At 42.7% G+C, this 20,626-nt stretch overlaps 1 protein-coding gene across 3 annotated transcripts in view; it reads right to left on the reverse strand.

Moving 5' to 3' along the window:
* The window catches only part of FAT3 (FAT atypical cadherin 3), a 563,581-nt gene that overhangs the window by 203,877 nt on the left and 339,078 nt on the right, over window positions 1-20,626 (reverse strand). For all 3 annotated transcript variants that reach the window (XM_029208386.1, XM_029208387.1, XM_029208385.1), the window contains exon 3: window positions 8,848-8,909. In XM_029208386.1, coding sequence (XP_029064219.1) covers window positions 8,848-8,909 — 62 coding nt within the window. The remainder of the gene's footprint in view (window positions 1-8,847; window positions 8,910-20,626) is intronic.

Genomic DNA, 20,626 nt, shown 5'->3' on the forward strand with positions numbered 1-20,626 from the left:
GAATTACTTCCCCTGTGAGATGATTACATATTACGAGGCAAGTAAGAACTCTTCCTTTATATCAAATGTTGCAAAACAGGGGCTCACTGGCTTACAAAGTGTTACAAAAAAATGGAGGTGCCAAATTTGGTATGCAGGTCTGATTTTGTTTTTGTTTTTAGAAAAAATAAGACTTTCTGGTAAAACTGGCTGATTCATCTGCCACTGGCTGAACTTCTTTAGAAGGGGCAGGTGAGACCCACAGTACTTCTCCCTTCCACCCTCACCAGCACACATGCTGGTCCTCTGAATTACCTGCCCAGTCCTGTGGGCATCTGGCAAACTCTGTTTTGAACAAACTATCTTAGAATTAATTTTTGCTTTGAAAAATTTGCTGGTGTGTCTGATTCAATATTTACTCTTCAGTCAGTTGGGAAAATCAAGTGGTCCGTCTGCAATTCACACTGCTGGGGATGCTCTCACAAAAGATCATTCTTAAGGACCCACACAAACCTAGACTGCTCTGCAGGGGTTAGAACGGCAACCCTTGCTCTTACCTCATATGCATGTGTGTGCACACACACACACATACACCACCACCACCAATACTCCTTTTTAACTAGACTGGAGTGCCCCAGGCCATCCCTGCCTGGTTTGCTGGGGCACTGATAAGACATAAAAATGACACTGATTTAGGAAACTCTACTGATGGGGAAGGGTTTGTTCCTGAGCAAGAATAATTCCTGTGGGTAAAGAGACAAGATTTCTGGGAAAGATGAGCTGGAAATGCTCCCTGAGGAGAGTGGAGGAAGCAGGCAGTCAGAAAGGCAGCTGCTTGAGCCTAGGGAAGCAGGAGAGGCCTTCTGTGAAGAATTTTCACTTGCAGGTTCTCCCCCCACTTGTAGTGTGGAGTGTGGAACATGGAGATAATCATATTTAGATGGAGGTTTTAGCCTCCCACACTGTAAGTGTAGTTGCCCTGGTCCCTTAGTAAAGTCTAATGCATGTACGTAGCCTTGTAAGGTGGTGGTGTGAGAAGAGAGGGGCAGGGACAGGCAGTGAATGGTCTGGCCTGCTGTATGAGTTACTAGAGCTGCCATTACAATGGACTACAGGCTGGGTGGCTTGAACAACAGAAATTTATTTTCTTACAATGCTGGAGGCTTAGGAGTGTTACCAAACCAAACTTGGGTCTGCTCGCCTGTGCACAGTAAAGCCAATCTACTGACACCGGGTTGTGGTGAAGGAAAATACAGCATTTATTGTAGGGCACCGAGCAAGGAGAACAGGCAGCTCATTCTCAAAAGACCTGGAACTCCTCAATGTCTTTCAGGGAAGAGATTTAAAGGCAGTGTGAAGGAGGGGGCTGCAGGGTGTGTGATCAGCTTGTGCACAATCTCGGATTGGTTGGCATCAAGGTGAAGTTTCAAGCATCAACTTTCTGGTTTCAACCAGTCTGGGGTCTATGTTCTTGTGGTCAGTGGTTTTCATCTGGTAGGGGTCTGTTTCCTGTAAAAACAACCTAGAAGTGAGTGTCAGGCCTTCATCTATATCCTTCAGGGAACTGGGAGCTGGGTGATTCTGCGGTGTGGCATATTTATAGTCTAAATTGTTACCAGTTTCCCAGCCCAACAGCTCTTCTTTGTTTCTACCTCTTCACCTTTTCTAATCATTAGTGATTGAGTCAGCCTTTAGAGACTCAAGGAAGGCCTGGGAGACTAAAGCAAAAGCCTTTTCCTTCAAAGGACAGGGACACAGGGCCTTGCATAGTTTCAATTCCCCCTTTTCTTTGATACTCCTCAATCTTGAGGGGGACAGGTTCAGGAAAAGAAAGGGAGTAAAGATTTGGATAGAGAGGTTAATCATAAACCCAGCAGAGGAACTCAGTTTTAGGGGGACTCAGTCTTAGGAGTCTGAGGTGAAGGTATTAGCAGGGTTGGTTTCTTCTGAGGCCTCTCTCTTTGGCTTATAGACGGCCGTCTTCTCCCTGTGTCTGCACATGGTCTTCCCTCTGGATGTGTCCGTGTCCAAATTTCCTCTTCTTGTAAAGACACCAGTCATGCTGGATCGGAGCTTACCCTAATGGCTTCATTTTAATTTAATTACTTCTTTAAAGGCTCCAAATACAGTCACATTCTGGGGTACCGGGGGTTAGGGCTTCAACATACGAATTTTAAGGGGAATCTTAAGGGGATACACTTCAGCCCATAACACCTGGTATACAGTCACTCTTCTGCTGGAGTCCACACTGGCACTCCCAAGACAGGCACAGCATCCTCTCAGATGGACTTTGTCCTGGAGCCTGGGCTGGGGCCCAGCAGCAGAGCGAGCCCCTGTCCAACGCTGGGCCTACTACTCTGAAGAACAAACAGCTGAGGGGGTGGTAAAAGAACAGCCAAAGAGTGTAAGAGAAAACCTCCATGTGTATGCTGATTCTTGATGGGGGGACTGAGCTGAGCCTTGGGTAAATCTGTTATAAAACGAGAGTGGGAAAATATGATTCCGTTTGCCACACTTTAACACACTGATGGACGTATAGGCCTATATATGTTCTATAAGAAGAGGAAGACCTATACTGGACACTACTATGAAGTGATTGTGTGACCTTGGACCCGTCTCTTCTCTTTTCTAGGTCTCAGTTTCTGCATCTATATAATGGGAGAGAAGCAGTTTGGATGACCTGAATGAAAAACAGCCCCCTGATTCCAAGACAGCAGCTAACTGTAGTAGCTCATAAATAATCAGCAATGTAATCTCTGTGAATAGACCTCAGCACGGAAGGCAAAGAAACAAACATCCAGTGGGAAAAACATACTAACTCCAAAAACAGAACCTTGGTGCCTAGCCCAATACCAGGCTCAGAATAAGCCTTGAAGAAAGGAAGAAAAAAAAGAGTGAGTTGCCATTAACTCCATCGAAGTTGATACAGCACAAACACGAACAACTAAGACTAGAGAAGGTACAGTCCTAGAAATAAAGAACGGTAAGAGAGGGTTCTGGGGCTCTCTTGGGAGCTCTGGAGAACAGAAGTCACGATCACTCTCCTTCCGAGGCCCGTGCCTGCTACAGGTGCTGTTTTTGTGCATGGACACACATCTTTTCCTGAAGGCCTACTGGTACTTCCTGTGAAGTTTTCTGAGGGCGGCAGAAAAAAGAGCCTAATGAGAGAAACTGCCATTTCACTTGGAGATAAATTATCAAAATATGGACGGCTTAATGGGTTGAGATAGACCTGCAGCTCTTCACCACCAGAAATTACCATCACCTCAAAAGCAGCTGTTTACTAAAGTAAGAAACCACTAAGGATGTGCGCTCACTAAAGAAATCAATTTGCATCCCAAGGCAAGAGGAAATGTGATAAAAACTTACCGAAGAGCAATATTTTTTTCCCCTCAGAAAATAAAACTATAAAAAGGGATGAGAATTTCAGACAGGAAGAAATAATAGTCACAGGAGATGCACCTTACAGAGGACGGTGGATGAGTATTCTAAAGAGACAGATACTAAATAATTTACATTCCTATAGATCTAGCATATTCCTCTGTAATGTGTTTTGTTATTTATACTGACTGCACTATAAAATCTCACCACCTTCTCTGGGCTACTTCAAGATATACCCACACGGAAAACATAATTTCTCATCCTCTGTCTTTATACTGGGCCTTGTCATCTTTTTTGATTTTCAAATAAAATACTCTCTCTGTTCTCTTCGGGAGACTTTTACCAGAACCATCTGCCCCTGAACAGAGAAGCATTTCAAGATCAAAAGAGAGGCAAAATCATACTCTTTTTTTTTTTTTGCTGTACGCGGGCCTCTCACTGTTGTGGCCTCTCCCGCTGCGGAGCACAGGCTCCGGACGCGCAGGCTCAGCGGCCATGGCTCACGGGTCCAGCCGCTCCATGGCATGTGGGATCTTCCCGGACCGGGGCATGAACCCGTGTCCCCTGCATCGGCAGGTGGACTCTCAACCACTGCGCCACCAGGGAAGCCCAAAATCATACTCTTTTAGCAAACAAGATAAAGATTCACACATAATTAGGCTGGGACTATAGCATTATTTAAATGGATATAACTTTTAAGAATAATCAAACTGCTGTAAGCTATTCAAACACGGGCCAGCTCTGAAAAAGAAATGGAACTGACAAGGTGTTTATTGAGGACAAGGAGAGCAGGGAGGGGAAAGAGTGCGGGGCAAACAACGGTTTAACAGAATAGTGTCCCTACGTGCCAGACCCTCTGTGTAGTTCATTGGTGAAGTAGGGATTAGTAGCCCCATTTTACGGATGAGCAAATGGAGGATCAGAGATAATTTAATTTGGCAAAGCAGATGGAGAGAGGCAGAACAGTCCATTCTTTCTGTCTCCAAGCCTATGCACTTTCCTGTGTGCTAATACCCACCTCCGTGATCTCATCTAGGAGTAAAATAAAGGTCTCAGAGTAATCATTCATTCACACACCCTTTATTGAGTGCCCCCTGCTTTCCAGGTACTTAACTAGATGCTCTAAATAGAGAGGTGAGTAAGACAGTTGGTGCTGACAACACCCGCCACTGTCCGTGGAACACATTGTCCTACAGAGGTCATCCTGGGGAGGTCTCACCTTTCATTTTGTTTCAAGTTGAAATCTTTTATTTTGCTAAAATTTATGTATTTTGTAAAACGTATTTGCTAAAATAGAATATAACCGTCCACATTCTCTGGTTTCTAAACATTTAACCGCTGATGACTTCCATAAGATATTGTTCTTCATAGTTCAGATGCCTGATCTGAACAAATGTGACTCCATATTGGATCAGTTTATTTTACTTTAACCTTTGTATTCTATTGCTTCTGCTACAAGTTTAGAATGTTGCCTTATAGAATGAAATATACATGATAGCCCATTCTAAAGCCTCTGCCTTTTAAAGGTATAACACTTCTCCATTCATATAGAGATAAAGTTGTAGAACAGAGAATAACATTTGTCTTGTTGGAGGAACATCATGTCTCTTGATTCATTGGCCTGTCATGCAGTGAGCAGTATGAGCTTGGACTCGGTAACAATTTCATATGCTCTTTATACCAACCCCATGTTAGAAACCATTATCCGCTCTTTACAGATGAAGGAAAGGGGGTTCAGAGAGTTGAGAGCCTGTCTAAATTCTGTGAGCAGTGCCCACATATAATCTCAGGTCTGCCTGAATGGAACATCCATGCTTTCCCACACCACTTCCATGCACTATCTTGATAAATCAAGTTTCATGCCCATAAGGAGATTAAATTTAGTAGGTGAGGAAACAATCTATACAAGTGATTATAACATAAGAAAGAGTTAGTGCATTTATTCCCTTATTTCACAGCTGCCTTCTCTGTTAATGAGGTAATCAGGGCTAAAGTCACAACCACTAAGCTAAAATGTTAATTCACCGTTTAGTTTGTGCATCATTTTCAACTTTGTGCATCTATTTGCTAGAATTAGCCTTCTACCTCCACTGCAATCGTAACTGGCTATCAAGGAATGCGTATGACTTTGAATAAATGAGCTGAAAATTCCATATTTTTGCACTTCATGGTAGGGAGAAAAGATCAGGCCAATATTTTCGCATAACAGATTTCCAAATTAGGCAAGAAGTAACACTTAGAATTCACCAGAGAAATATAAGCTGTACTTGTGAAGTTTTCTGTAGTCCTTTGCTGCTCTTGTTTCTTTAGCAAGCTCCTTAGATTCTGGTAATGACAATCCCTTCTTATAGTCACAGATTTGAGATGAATGTTCTACAGACTCCAAAACCCTTACAGCGCATACACAGTCAAGCTAAGTATCTGAAATTAATGCACAGGCAGAGTACCTGCAGTATACAATTGAAGTGCTTTCCATCATGGGGATAGCAAGCTATAAACAAATCATTAATGTCCTTCTGGCTACCTATGCAGAAGTGTACCTGCCAGGTCAGCTTCTAAATGGATCCTTTCAAGAAGAGTCCATTTTATTTGATTGGGAAGGAGAGATACGCAATAGAACCAGAAGGTTAATGTGAGTTTCAAAGGAGCATAGGGTTATCTTGGCAATTAAAGGCTTTCCAGGAGGTTAATTACCCACACCCAGTGCTTACAACTCACAAAATGTGTCAGCAGTTACAGAAATTTGTGTACAGCAGAGAACTCTCTTCTGCACTCTGAATGATATTATTTTACTCAGTTTTTTTGCAGGGCTGAGTTAAAGCAATATTCTGTCCATGATCCATTCAGAAAAAAGAAGTGAAGGCCATTCAAATGCTCACAGCAATGTTATATATATATATAAAAAAAATGTGGCTAAGAACTGTACAATTTAGAAAGTGAGAGCAAGACTGTACGTGAGAGAGAGAAGAGGAGGAGAGACAGAAAGAGTAGGAGATAGAGATTCAAGTGGTTTTTGAAAACCTTAGCAGGGTAGTTTACCAAATGAAAGAGCACCTGTGATGGGGAATCCTGGCATGGGGGCAGAGCTGGGGGGCGAGTTAGTGTAATTCAGATGACCTGTAGGTTTTTAAATCTCTACCCTGGAAACTTCAGAAAACCCATATCTGCTTGCTAGCTAGAATCATGATGGGATTTGTATTAGGCCCTCATCCAAGTCACCGTCACCTTTCACCTGGGTCCCTTTCAAAGCACCCGCCTTCCAGTCTTCCTGCTACGGAAGCCCTGTCCCAGCCCGATTCTGCTCAGAACGGCCAGTGATCTCTCACTCTGCAATCTTATCATGCCCCGACCCACCCTGCTTACTGGCTTTCCACTGCACTTGGGAGAAAATTCAGAATCCTTACTACAGCCCTATTTGCTTTTCCCAACTTATTTCCTACCACCTCTACGGCCCTCTAACTTTACACTCAATCACACTGGTCTGGGTTCTGTTTCTCCAACAGAACCTTGGCTTCATGTCACCAAATGTCACTTCCTCAAAGAGGCCCTCCTAACCGCCCCACTGAATGTTGCCTATCACCCCCTCATTTTCAAGCACTACTATGGAACCTTCTTTGAGTGGTCTCAGAGAGCTTGTGTCTGAAGTGATAGCATGTATTCATTGATCACGTGTCTCCCCATCCTTCCTGTTCATTCTGTATCCCTGAGACATAGCTCAGTCCTGGGGACACGGGCTGAGTCCAGTGGTTGCTGCCTGTAGCTCCTTCAGCCCTGCAGTTTCCTGGAGCTACTGTCTGTCTTGGAGTGTGGAGATGAAGCTGAATCTGTAGGAGAGTTCAGGTATTGTGACACCATATGACAATAAAACCACAATGATATTAACTACGTTTTACTGAGCACCCGTGTTGTCCAAAGGACCAAAGTGCTGAGTGAGTATTCATGTAAGTCTAAACGATGTGAAACTGTTTAGGATTCTTTTGGGAAGTGTATTCAAATGCCTGGAAAACACTTTTTTGCCTCTTTTCCCTAGAGTCACACTCTGCACGCCCCCAAACACCCCCAGAACACCACCTTTCCAGGGACAAGGCAGTAAGTGATCTCAGGCAGATCCCCCAGTTAATGAGACACCCTCTGTTTTCCCTGCTGGGAGGTAATAGGTTCAACTACCTGAGAACATAGCCTCTCCAGGAGGCCTGGACACTGCTGCAAAGGAAAGAAGCCCATGAATATAACATAAGGCGTTTTTATTCTGGCAAACCGACTCTAATTCTGGACCAGGTATGTAGCCCATTAGGATGATTTTGAAAAAGAATTAAAATAATTATTTTTCGGCAGCCTGGAGTCTTTCATCTTTATGTGATGGTAGCAATGTTTTAAAAGGCTTATCACAAGGCTGCATAATAATAATAATCCTTTATTATGTGTAGTGCTTTAGGAGTTTTAAAAATACTTTGATATAAAATATCAAGTTTGATCCTAACAGAGATCCTTTGAGGTATATGGAGTAGCAATTATGTGCCACACTGAAGTCCAGGGCAATGAAACAGCTTCCAAGGCTCCAACCTAATCATAGCAGGGAAGCCCTAGGACCCAAGGCACTGATTGCTAGTCCAGTGTTCTTTAAATAAATCATTACTGGTGAACTGACTTAAAGGGGAAGTTCAGAAGAGATCTGAGGAGTGTTGTGAGTGTGTATAGGACCTGTGGATTCCAGTGAGTGGTTCTTGGGACTGACAGATCATTTTAGCAGCATGGGCACAATAAAACAAAGCTCTACCTCCTAAGCATTGTCATCCGTTCGGTATCAGACTGTCACACTTAAATCGCCGCGTCATACATACTACCCAGGCTTCAAGCTTCCCAATAAAGATACTCGCTATGTATGGAAAGAATGTTCCACAAGACTCTTTCATATCTATTTTCTCATCCCTGGTCCTTTTCCTCCAGAAATAATGCTCTTATAGTTTTTATTGCTGTTGTTTCTGTCTTCATGAATTATAGGAGCACATTTTATGGTTTCAGAAACAGTCTTCTCAGGCAGTGAATCAACTGGCAGCTTTCTCTTTCTCAATCCTCTCCCAAGAAAAGAAATGAGGGGCTGAGCAGAGCACTTCTTCACAAAGGACGTACTTCACTTCCACTGCGGCACTTTGGCCCACTCTCTTCTTACCTGAGGCCATGATGGCTTACAGGGCTCTGCTCCTGAACTTTCTTTTCCAGTTATTGACAAAGGGGCACAAAGTCCATACATCTGCTTGCTTTCAGGAAACGCAAAGTCCCCACCCTGCCATCTACTCTCTGCACACAGGAGTGCATTCAGAGGAATGCACCAGAAATCTCCAACTTCAGAACCAACCAGCCCAAGAGAAAACAGCCGCATTTTGCAACCCACTGTTCACACACATTCAAGTTCCAGTTCCCGTGGAAGGTTAAAGCAGTTGAGGAAAAGTCACTTTTAATGAATACCGGCTCCCTCTAGGCGCTTACCTCCAGAAAATGTTCTGCCTGCTGTTCTCGATCCAATTTCCTTGAAGTTGTTGTAATCAGACCTGTGTAGAAATGAGAATATTTGACTTTTAAATATCTGGGGCAAGCAGCTTACTGAGGGTGGGAAGCAAGTCCAGTTAAAGCAAAAGCAAAAGCAATGGGGAACAGTATAATTGGCCAGTCCTTAGTGACAGTCAGATGGTCTCAGAATTATTCTTCAAACAAAATAAAAGTTACAAAGAAAACTTGAAAAATTTGTTTCTCAGTTCTGCTTACCACATATGAGGTATTTTCATCACTTTGGGGATATGAAGCCTCACTAAAGAACCATTGTTTTTCTGGAACTTCAATGATTCATTTGCATATGACTGATATTCTACCATAGGAACCTTATTAAAGATTTTAAGAGTTCTTGAACAATCAATAGGTTATTGAAGCTGATTAGATTCAGGCTATAAAACAGAACTTTTCTTATTTAACATTTTTCTGCTTATATAATCTTTTCGGTTATACTTGACAAAGAAGGTTATTTCTGTAATAACTACTTGTACACATAATTATTTCAAATATAATATCTCATATACGGAAGGTCTCATATACTGTAGTTTTATCACTTTGTATTATTTGTTTAAATCTTTACACAAAATAAGTTCCACGTGGGAAATATCTATCTTTCCTATGAATGGGATTTCCCATAAATGAATCACCCCTTTGAGTATAAAGGCAAAGAAAAGCGAAGGAGAAGACAAAACCGTCAAGGACACCCAATTTGTCTACTGCAAGTTTTATTATGATTATTGTCAAATGGCAATTAGGAGGTCAAATTTACATTCTATTTTTTGATTCTTCAATGCCCCTGAAGATAAGAGACTATGGATTGGGCTCCTTTCATGGCATATGCTGATTGACATGAGATAACAGAGAAATCACATGGAAAGCTCACTCCCAATGCTGGTGAGGTACATGAAATATAGAAAAGGTATTTTATCGAAATCTGCTGAGGAGCTCACGTTTTTGTTTTCAGGTAGCAGGTGGGAGTAAGACTACCAGAGGTTAGATGGCTTCACATGGCCTTCAAAATAAAATCCCACCGCAGGTAGCATGGCTGTTTACAAGCTGACCCTGGGACAGGAGGGAAGGGCGCAGGGCACAACCTTTAAAAGAATGACATAGCCGTTGAGAATTAAAAAAAACTGGTTAGAACCGATTAGGCACAAGATGGTGGAAGATTAGACTTCCAGTAGATCTTGAGCCTCATTATATGCTCACTGTAATACATCAGTATTAGCTAAATGACACACCCACAGGCACCATGACAGCTCTGAGGCTAACCTTAAAAGGCCAAATAGTGAGTGGTGCCCAGTTCCTGGAAATCCCCGCCCCTTCCCTGTAAGTGTTGGAATAATCCTCCCACTTGTTAGCCTATGAAATTACTCAGCCTGTAAAAATTAACCACCCCATATTTCGGGCCACTCTCGCCTTCTGAAATGTACCGCATTCTGTCCGTGGAATGTGTATCTCCCTAAATACACCTTCTTTCCCACTTAGTTCTTGGGGCAGAGCCCCCTTGCCGGCCCACTTGTATCCCTCAAAAGTACCCTATATTAATAAATCTACTTCTTACCTATCACTTTGCCTCTCACTGAATTCCTTCTGTGCAGAGACATAAACAGCCTGAGTTTTAGTAAGTCCTGACCCCAGGTGAGTGATTTTTTTTTTTTTTTTTTTTTTTTTTGCGGTACGCGGGGCTCTCACTGTTGTGGCCTCTCCCGTTGTGGAGCACAGGCTCCAGACGCGCAGGCTCAGAGGCCACGGCTCACGGGCCCAGCCGCTCCGCGGCATGTGGGATCTTCCCGGACGGGGGCACGAACCTGCGTCCCCTGCATCGGCAGGCGGGCTCTCAACCACTGAGCCACCAGGGAAGCCCGAGTGATTTTAACTAAAAGACAGTGGGTTCCAGTCCCAGCCTGTGGGTTCAAGTCCCAATCTTAGTTTTGGCTGGGTTCGAATCCCATCTGAGGTGCGATTGGGTTCCAGCCCCAATCTGACGTGTGGGGTTTCAAACCGACTCCTCTCCACTCTCATCTGAACACACTCCCCATGGGAGGGAAACCCACGTTCCCATTGCATCACTGATCTGCCTCTCCATGAATGCTTTCTGGAATGTGCCCCACCCATCCACAGATTTTTTCGAATTTAGCTCAGGTGTTAGCTCAGGTGTCGGAGAGGTGACCCTCTCTCCCAGGGTTAAGGGTCCACCTGAAACATGCTAACAGAATGAGTATACTCCACCACAGTATCATTCCTGGCCTTCTACTGCAATCCTTTGCTCATACATCTGTATTTTGCTGCCAGACAGGTTGACAGAGTGACTTCATGGGAAACACCTGCCTTCCGATTCAGAAGCCCTGTGGTCCACCTAAGCCCCTGGCCTAAAACAAAACAGGAAATTCATTAAGGATCAGTTGAGAAACGTTGCTGTAGAAAAGATGGATTATTCATATTCTAATCTTCAGTTTTGCTACAGACAGACTTAGAAAGTGTTTGTTTTGGAGGCTATTATTTTGTGTGTGGGGAGAGTATCTGTGGATGGGAAGGGAGTGTGTGCCTTTAGTATTCATTTAAACCATTTCCTAAATTCCTCTATGTGAATGGCACAGTGCTAGGCACCTCTGAACTATTGTCAGAGATGACAGAGAGAAGGCCGTTCTCAAGAGTTTCAAGGGAGAGAATTGGTAACTTCCCTTTCCCTAGCTACCCATCAGAACCTCCCGGGAAACTCAAAAAGAGATCCTGTGCCCCACTCCATCCCTCATTTACTGCGTCTAAATCTCCTGGGATGATACCTTGAGATGGTCCTCTGATTCTAAGAGGAGGCTTTCTGCAATTCCACTATCCTTTGTTGAATCTCACTATGACTTTTTATTGACGTGAATTTTTCTGCCCATCCAAGAATGAAATACACCTGAGAAGCTTTAGCATCTGGATCAGACCTTGGGCTCAGTGTGTGCGTGCGTGCGTGTGTGTGTGTGTGTGTGTGTGTGTGTGTGTGTCTGTGTGTTGGGAGGGTGAGCAAGGGGGGGATGGAGATGTGTGAATGCACTGGTGCACTGAGGTGATAAAGGAGGAATAAAGAGGAGCCTGCTCTGAGTCATATTGGCTAAGGGTCAGCTTGGTCACACCAGGGAGCATCTAAAGCACAAATCTGACGCCTTCATTTTCAGGCCATGCTATCCCAGAAGATTATATGTCACGGTGGCTCTTTCCAAGTGAGATGTAAGTGTGTTCTCCAAATGGGGTGGGAGGCTTTCACAGACCTCACCACCTCTTCAGGGGGCATCCTCTGTTAGAGGTCACAATGGGAATGAGAAATACTTGTTATATGGAGGCTATACACAGGTGAAAGGGCTGTCAGCCTCTGCTCTTGTTCGCCTGCTGCTCTTCCAGGAACAAAAGACCAGGAACCCTTTTGCCCTCTGTCTGCACTCCCCACCCCCTGTAGGATCTCGTGTCATTTCAGGTCCTCCTTGCCCAGGTCATGCAGCCACAGCCCATTGTGGTATGACGGTGCTCAGGAAGGAGGTCAGCTTCCTCTCCCGATTATCCTGAGGGTAATTCTTTAGGAAAGCCACTTCTTTTCACAATGCCCAGGTATAAGTGGGAGAGCAATGTGGCTCCCTTCCATCTGCCTACCTCCCCCAGGATGTGCTTTTCACCTACTTATTCACCTATTTATCAGCCAACAGGGAAGAAGACAGGCTTCCTGAGAAGTCTGAAACAACATAAACAGTGAACCTGGAGCTGTGAGAAAGCCAAGGAGTTTCTGTTTGTGGAGGAAAGGAAACCCCTGCATTTCTCTGGGTTTCTATCACCTTTATTTTCACAGATCTGAAGTAAAAGGCAGGGGAAAAAATCTAAGTTAAAAGTGAAAATCAGGGCTTCCCTGGTGGCGCAGTGGTTGAGAGTCCGCCTGCCGATGCAGGGGACACGGGTTCGTGCCCCCGTCCGGGAGGATCCCACATGCCGCGGAGCGGCTGGGCCCGTGAGCCATGGCCGCTGAGCCTGCGCGTCCGGAGCCTGTGCTCCGCAACGGGAGAGGCCACAGCAGTGAGAGGCCTGCGTACCGCAAAAAAAAAAAAAAAAAAGTGAAAATCAGTAGGAAGTGGGACAAATTGGGGCAAGGGACAGAGAGTGACTTCTAAGGGGTACAAGGTTTCTTCTGGGGCTGATGAAAATGCTCTAAAATTACAGATTATGGTGATAGTTGCATAGTTCCATAAGTATTCTGAAAACCATTGAATTGTATGCTTTAAACAGGTGATTGTTACTGTACATAAATTATGTATCAGTAAAGCCAGATTGTTATTGTACGTAAATTATGTATCAGTAAAGCCATTTAAAAATCAGTAGGAGATCACAAACTCTGCCTTTTAGATTTGAACACATCTTTCATGTTTGGAAGAGACAGATCTTATTTTTTTTTAATTCAACCTGCTTTTTAAAATTAATTAATTTATTTTAAATCTTTGGCTGCGTTGGGTCTTTGTTGCTGCGCACAGGCTTTCTCTAGTTGCGGCAAGCGGGGGCTACTCTTCGTTGCGGTGCGCGGGCTTCTCATTGCGGTGGCTTCTCTTGTTGTGGAGGACAGGCTCTAGGTACCCGGGCTTCAGTTGTTGTGGCACGTGGGCTCAGTAGTTGCGGCTCACAGGCTTTAGAGCGCAGGCTCGGTAGTTATGGTGCATGGGCTTGGTTGCTCTGTGGCATGTGGGATCTTCCCAGACCAGGGCTCGAACCCATGTCCCCTGAATTGGCAGGCAGATTCTTAACCACTGCGCCACCAGGGAAGTCCCTAGAGAAGACAGAACTTTAAAAATACTTAAACGGGGGCTTCCCTGGTGGCGCAGTGGTTGAGAGTCCGCCTGCCGATGCAGGGGACACGGGTTTGTGACTCGGTCCGGGAAGATCCCACATGCCGTGGAGCGGCTGGGCCCGTGAGCCATGGCCTCTGAGCCTGCGCGTCTGGAGCCTGTGCTCCGCAACGGGAGAGGCCACAACAGTGAGAGGCCCGCGTACCGCAAAAAAAAAACAAAAACAAAAAAAAACCAAACAAAAAAAACTTAAACGGTTGAATGACTAAGTGAAATAAGCCAGGCAAAGAAAGACAAACACTGTACGATATCTCTTACATGTGGAATCTAAAAAATACAACGAACTAGTGAATATAACAAAAAAGAAGCAGACTCGTAGATATAGAGAACAAACTAGTGGTTACCAGTGGGGAGAGGGGAGCAGGGAGGGGCAATATAGGGGTAGGGGATTAAGAGGTACAAACTATTAGGTAAAAAATAAACTACAAAGATGTATTATACAACACGGGGAATATAGTCAATATTTTATAATAACTATAACTGGAGTATAACCTTTAAAATTTGAGAATCACTATATTGTACGCCTGTAACTTATATAATATTCAACATCAACTACACTTCAAATAAAAAATAAATTAAAAAATACTAAAATGATTGAGTGAATGAATGAATGAGTTAGTTTAGGAATCTGGTAGGAAGAGGGGCTGGAATGAATAGAGCCATCAGGTTTGTCCATGGAGAATCTAGAACATAAAAATAATGAAAGGTACATTTTGGGTTAAAGTCACAACTGGTAGTTATTTGCACTGAAAATAAACCTTGCTGTCAAGACACAGCCAGCTAAACTAAGAAGGGGCAAAAGCTTTCTTCCTTCTAAAGTTGTGTACTTAGGATGAGCTATGGAGCTGTAGCTGCACGGTATGTTTTACAGTTAGACAGCAATGAAGTGAGCCAACCCTCCCGGTCCAGAGGAATTAGTCAAAATTGCCAAAGCTGCATCTTCCTTTCTAAACAAACTTTGTTGTAGCTGAATGCAGTTGGGTCTTAGAACAGGGCAGAAACTGTAACAGAGCAATCTCTCTCTTCAACTGCTCTGATTCATCACTGTGGAAGGCACCCTCATCCTGTAATCTCTGCAAGAGAGAGGCGTATACATCACACACGTAACTGTAGACCCATTGAGCACAGTAAGCTGGGGACTGACATGATGAAATCGAATTTCAAAGATAAATCATAGGCAAGCTTTTGAATGTGGTTTGGAGATATAAACAAACACATCATTTGATATAATTACATATGCAAACCTCCAATTTAGGAGGGGAATTACGCCAGTCCTAAGTGAATGATACGCAGTAAAGAGGACGGGAGAGCATATGGCTGGAACCGTGCAATTACTTTAAAAAGGACTGTTTTTGATTTTTTTTTGCTGTGGAAATGGGGGAATCTAACGACCTTTCTGATAAACAGTCTGAGCATGAAAATATGGCTTCCTTTTCAAAAAAGAACTCAGAATGTTCTATGTAGTTATGGCCAGAAAAGTGATACTTGTAAGGATGACATCTTTCCCCTGCTTTTCCGGCCTGTGGGTGTCCTGGGTCTCAGCTGTGTAATCTATTGCCATGACACTGACATTTCCCTTAAGTACTGCTTGAAGCAGTGTAAGTCTTAGCTGTTTCAGCATAATTTTCCAGGACTGTTGGAAACTGAGTTTGGTATTACAAATACAAATGGAGTATCAGCCCTGTGAGCTACAATTAGTGCTTACTCTGTCTTTTTTCATATTCGATTTCGTCTGCTTACCATCTCTCCATGCCTACCCTGGCTATCTGGTAAACCCTCTCACCATCCTTCCAGATAGTTCCAATGTCACCTATCTGCAAAGCCTTCTCTGACCTTTTCTCCTCTAGCATGTTGTAAGTAACTCATCTATTGTTTGGATCTCTTTCTAGGCCACAGTTTCAGGAAGGCTTTGGGTGGTTCACCAGTTGAGCTCAGGAACCTCAATCAGTGCCTATTATGTTTGTTGAATACAACAGTACTACTAGTACAGCACCCAATATTTGGCTCTAATTATATGTTAAAGAGTCAATGTTCCCTAACAGGATATAAGTAAACGTAGTTAATAGATCTTATTCATCTCATGTCCCTGGCATTTAATATAGAACCTGGTACATTGAGGGTATCAAGCAAAACTTGTTTGAATGAGGGTGACATGGATGCAGTCTCTCAGAACCCTCAATATTGTTTTGTTTTCTTCTTTTTTTAAAAAAATACATGTATTTATTTATTTATTTTTGGCTGTGTTGGGTCTTCGTTCTGGTGCGCGGGCTTCTCACTGCCGTGGTTTCTCTTGTTGCAGAGCACGGGCTCTAGGCATGCGGGCTCCAGTAGTTGTGGCGCGTGGCCTCAGTAGTTGTGGCTCCCAGGCTCTAGAGCGCAGGCTCAGTAGCTGTGGTGCACAGTCTTAGTTGCTCCAAGGCATGTGGGATCATCCCAGACCAGGGCTTGAACCCATGTTCCCTGCACTGGCAGGTAGATTCTTTTTTGTTTTTTTAACATCTTTATTGGAGTATAATTGCTTTACAGTGTTGTGTTAGTTTCTGCTGCATAAAAAAGTGCATCAGCTATATGTATACATATATCCCCATATCCCCTCCCTCTTGCGTTTCCCTCCCACCCTCCCTATCCCACCCCACTAGGTGGTCACAAAGGAACTAGCTGATCTCCCTGTGTTATGCAGCTGCTGCCCACTAGCTATCTATTTTACATTTGGTACTGTATATATGTCAATGCTACTCTCTCACTTTGTCCCAGATTACACTTCCCCCTCCCCATGTCCTCAAGTCCATTCTCTACGTCCACATCTTTATTCCTGTCCTGCTCCTAGGTTCATCAGAACCATCTTTTTTTAGATTCCATATATATGTGTTAGCGTATGGTATTTGTTTTTCTCTTTCTGACTTACTTCACTCTGTATGACAAACTCTAGGTCCATCCACCTCTCTACAAATAGTTCAGTTTTGTTTCATTTTATGGCTGAGTAATATTCCATTGTATATATGTGCCACATCGTCTTTATCCATTCATCTGTCAATGGACACTTAGGTTGCTTCTATGTCCTGGCTATTATAAATAGTGCTGCAATGAACATAGTGGTACATGTCTCTTTTTGAATTATGGTTTTCTCAGGGTATATGCCCAGTAGTGGGATTGCTGGGTCATATGGTAGTTCTATTTTTAGTTTTTTAAGAAACCTCCATACTGTTCTCCATAGTGGCTGTATCAATTTACATTCCCACCAATAGTGCAAGAGGATTCCCTTTTCTCCACACCCTCTCCAGCATTTATTGTTTGTAGATTTTTTGATGATGGCCATTCTGACCGGTGTGATGTGACACCTCATTGTAATTTTGATTTGCACTCCTCTAATGATTAGTGATGTTGAGCATCCTTTCATGTGTTTGTTGGCAATCTGTATATCTTCTTTGGAGAAATGTCTATTTAGGTCTTCTGCCCATTTTTCAATTGGGTTGTTTGTTTTTTTCATATTGAGCTGCATGAGCTGCTTATATATTTTGGAGGTTAATCCTTTGTCAGTTGCTTCATTTGCAAATATTTTCTCCCATTCTGAGGGTTGTCTTTTCATCTCATTTATAGTTTCCTTTGTTGTGCAAAAGCTTTTAAGTTTCCTTAGGTCCCATATGTTTATTTTTGTTTTTATTTCCATTTCTCTAGGAGGTGGGTCAAAAAGGATCTTGCTGTGATTGATGTCACAGAGTGTTCTGCACATGTTTTCCTCTAAGAGTTTGATAGTGTCTGGCCTTAAATTTAGGTCTTTAATCCATTTTGAGTTTATTTTTGTATACGGTGTTAGGGAGTGTTCTAATTTCATTCTTTTACATGTAGCTGTCCAGTTTTCCCAGCACCAATAATTGAAGAGGCTGTCTTTTCTCCACTGTAAATTCTTGCCTCCTTTATCAAAGATAAGATGACCATATGTGCATGGGTTTATCTCTGGGCTTTCTATCCTGTTCCATTGATCTATATTTCTATTTTTGGGCCAGTACCATACTGTCTTGATTATTGTAGCTTTGTAGTATAGTCTGAATTCAGGGAGCCTGATTTCTCCAGCTCCGTTTTTCTTTCTCAAGATTGCTTTGGCTATTCAGGGTCTTTTGTGTTTCCATACAAATTGTGAATTTTTTTGTTCTAGTTCTGTGAAAAATGCCACTGGTAGTTTGATAGGGATTGCACTGAATCTGTAGATTGCTTTTGGTATTATAGTCATTTTCACAGCATTGATTCTTCCAATCCAAGAACATGGTATATCTCTCCATCTGTTTGTATCATCTTTAATTTCTTTCATCAGTGTCTTATAGTTTTCTGCATACAGGTATTTTGTTTCCTTCGGCAGGTTTGTTGCAATGATAAATGGGAGTGTTTCCTTAATTTCTCTTTCAGATTTTTCATCATTATTGTATAGGAATGCAAGAGATTTCTGTGCATTAATTTTGTATCAGCAGGTGGATTCTTAAACACTGTGCCACCAGGGAAGTCCAATATTGTTTTACACAGAATGGCCACAACGGCCCCAAAGCATGGGAGTTAAAGTTATCTGAATGCTTTCATCCATTCTTTGAATAATTTTAATGTTTTCCCAACTTTTGGACAACCTCTTCTGTGCTGATAGTTGGAGATCATTAGAACAGTTCCTGATAGTCTTAGTTTTTAATTTTTCAGTGGCTAGTTAAAGATTTTAGTCTTTAATGTTAGATACAGGGGCTACTTGCCCATTCTATGGTTCTCCAACATCCTGGTTTCTATCTAATTTATGGGGAAAGGTGGGCAAAAAATACTACAGTAGTATACAACATTTATTGAGTACTATGTGCCAAACACTATACTAAACAGTTTGCATATGTGACCTCATTTAATCTCCCAAGAGTTCAGAGACCTAGCAACTATTTTGACTCTGTTCAGAGTAGGAAACTGAGGGAAATAACTTGCTCAAGGTCAGCTATGACTGAGCCATTATTCAAACTCAGTGACTCTAACTCTGAAACTTCTCCACTATGTTCCTGGCAGAAAAGGATATAGAGGCATGGCAAAGCCACCTGCGTAGGAGCCAGGAGACCTGCGTCTCAGTTTCACCTTGGTCAGTAACTGGTTATGAGATTTGAGCCATCACATCTTTTGTTTTCTAGACCTGTTTCCTCATCTAGGAATGTCCTGAAGTCTTTTCAATGTGAAGAGTCTATAGTAATATAGAAACATTACAAGGCGATCATTCTTCTTCTTCCTTTCCTGCTCCCTCACTGGACCCCACTTTCTGTTATGGACCTGAGTCCAGCTGTGCAGGACATGGGGGGGTCACCCAGGCAGGAACAAGAGGGGCTGTGTACTGGTTTTTATTTATCCACAAAATCAACACTTAAGCACTCATATGCATATTTCTAAAAGGAGCAAAATAAAAACATCAGTTAACTATGAATGTATGTTTTTAAGTAAGAAAAAAAAAAAACACTGTCATTATTCTCAGGTTTATTGTCTCTTCCACAAGATTCTAACTTCTAGAAATGTAACAGAGAAGAACAAACCTGACTCCATATTGGATCTATTCCTTTAGCTCTAGGGCTCTGCATCTGGGTAAAAGAATGTTGCCTATAACTGGAAATATACATGATAGCCCATTCTCAAGGCTCTGACCTTTAAAGGCATAACACTTTTCCATTCATATAGAAATTAAAAAGTTGCAGAAAAGAAAATAACAATTGTCTTGTTGGAGGTTTATAGGAATATTGTGACTAGATTGGACAGCTGCGAGAACAAAGGATTCCTGCACCAAGTAGTTTGCAACAACAAGTCACACCCCTTCCCCTTTTAGAATAAAAGAAGCCTGATCAGGTAAGTTGGTTCTTTGGGACACTAGTCCACCATCTTTTCAGTCTGCTGACTATCCAAATAAAGTCACTATTCCTTGCCCCAACAATTCATCTCTCGATTTATTGGCCTATCATGTAGCAAGCAGTAAGAGCTTGGACTCTGTAAGAGAAAGTCTTTTTCTACCTCTCATTTCAGCCTATTAGGAAGGCTTAAAATATTCCCTATAGTATTTACAGACGGACATCAGACTGTGCACTGAATTAATTCAAAGAGAATGAAATGGACACAGTACATGAAAGTTTCAGGTTGTAGAAAAAAATTAAAGTGGAGGTGAAGACACATATCAGGTTTGCTCAAAAAAAGACTAAATAATGTTTGTTTGGACTACATGATGTTTCTTTCAAAAGAAAAACCAGAAAAAAAAATATACATATGAGGGGGATTAAAAAAAGGATTCTGGGAACTGGCCCCATCAGGCATTCTTCTTAAGTAAGGGCTGTTTCATCGGATGTAAAGATTTGGAGTTGCTCAATTGGGCACACAGTGCTGCTATTCAATTTCCTTCAGAAAATCTGGGGACTTCCTTGGTGGTCCAGTGGTAAAGAATCCACCTTCCAATGTAGGGGATGCAGGTGCGATCCCTGGTCAGGGAACTAAGATCCCACATGAAGCAGGGCAACTAAGCCCTCGCGCCACAGCTACTGAGCTTGTGTGCCTCAACAAGAGAGAGAAAACCCACATGCCACAACTAGAGAGAAGCCCATGCTGCGCCACAACGAAAGATCCCGCATGCCTTAACAAAGATCTCACGTGCTGCAACTAAGACCCGATGCAGCCAAAAAATAAAATAAAATAAATAAATATTTAAAAAAAAGAAAATCTGACAGGAGAAATCATCGATGGAATTCTAAGCCTGCAACTTGGACTTTTCTTTATAAATAGTGATTTCCAAGATGCTGATAGAAGTTTTAAAGCTGTATAAGTGAGAATGCATCTTAAACCGAAGTATGAAAGACCTTGTGGGTCAA

Source organism: Monodon monoceros, unplaced genomic scaffold (assembly GCF_005190385.1).
Source record: "Monodon monoceros isolate NGI ecotype Baffin Bay Population unplaced genomic scaffold, NGI_Narwhal_1 Super_Scaffold_7, whole genome shotgun sequence".
Classification (NCBI taxonomy): Eukaryota; Metazoa; Chordata; class Mammalia; order Artiodactyla; family Monodontidae; genus Monodon; species Monodon monoceros.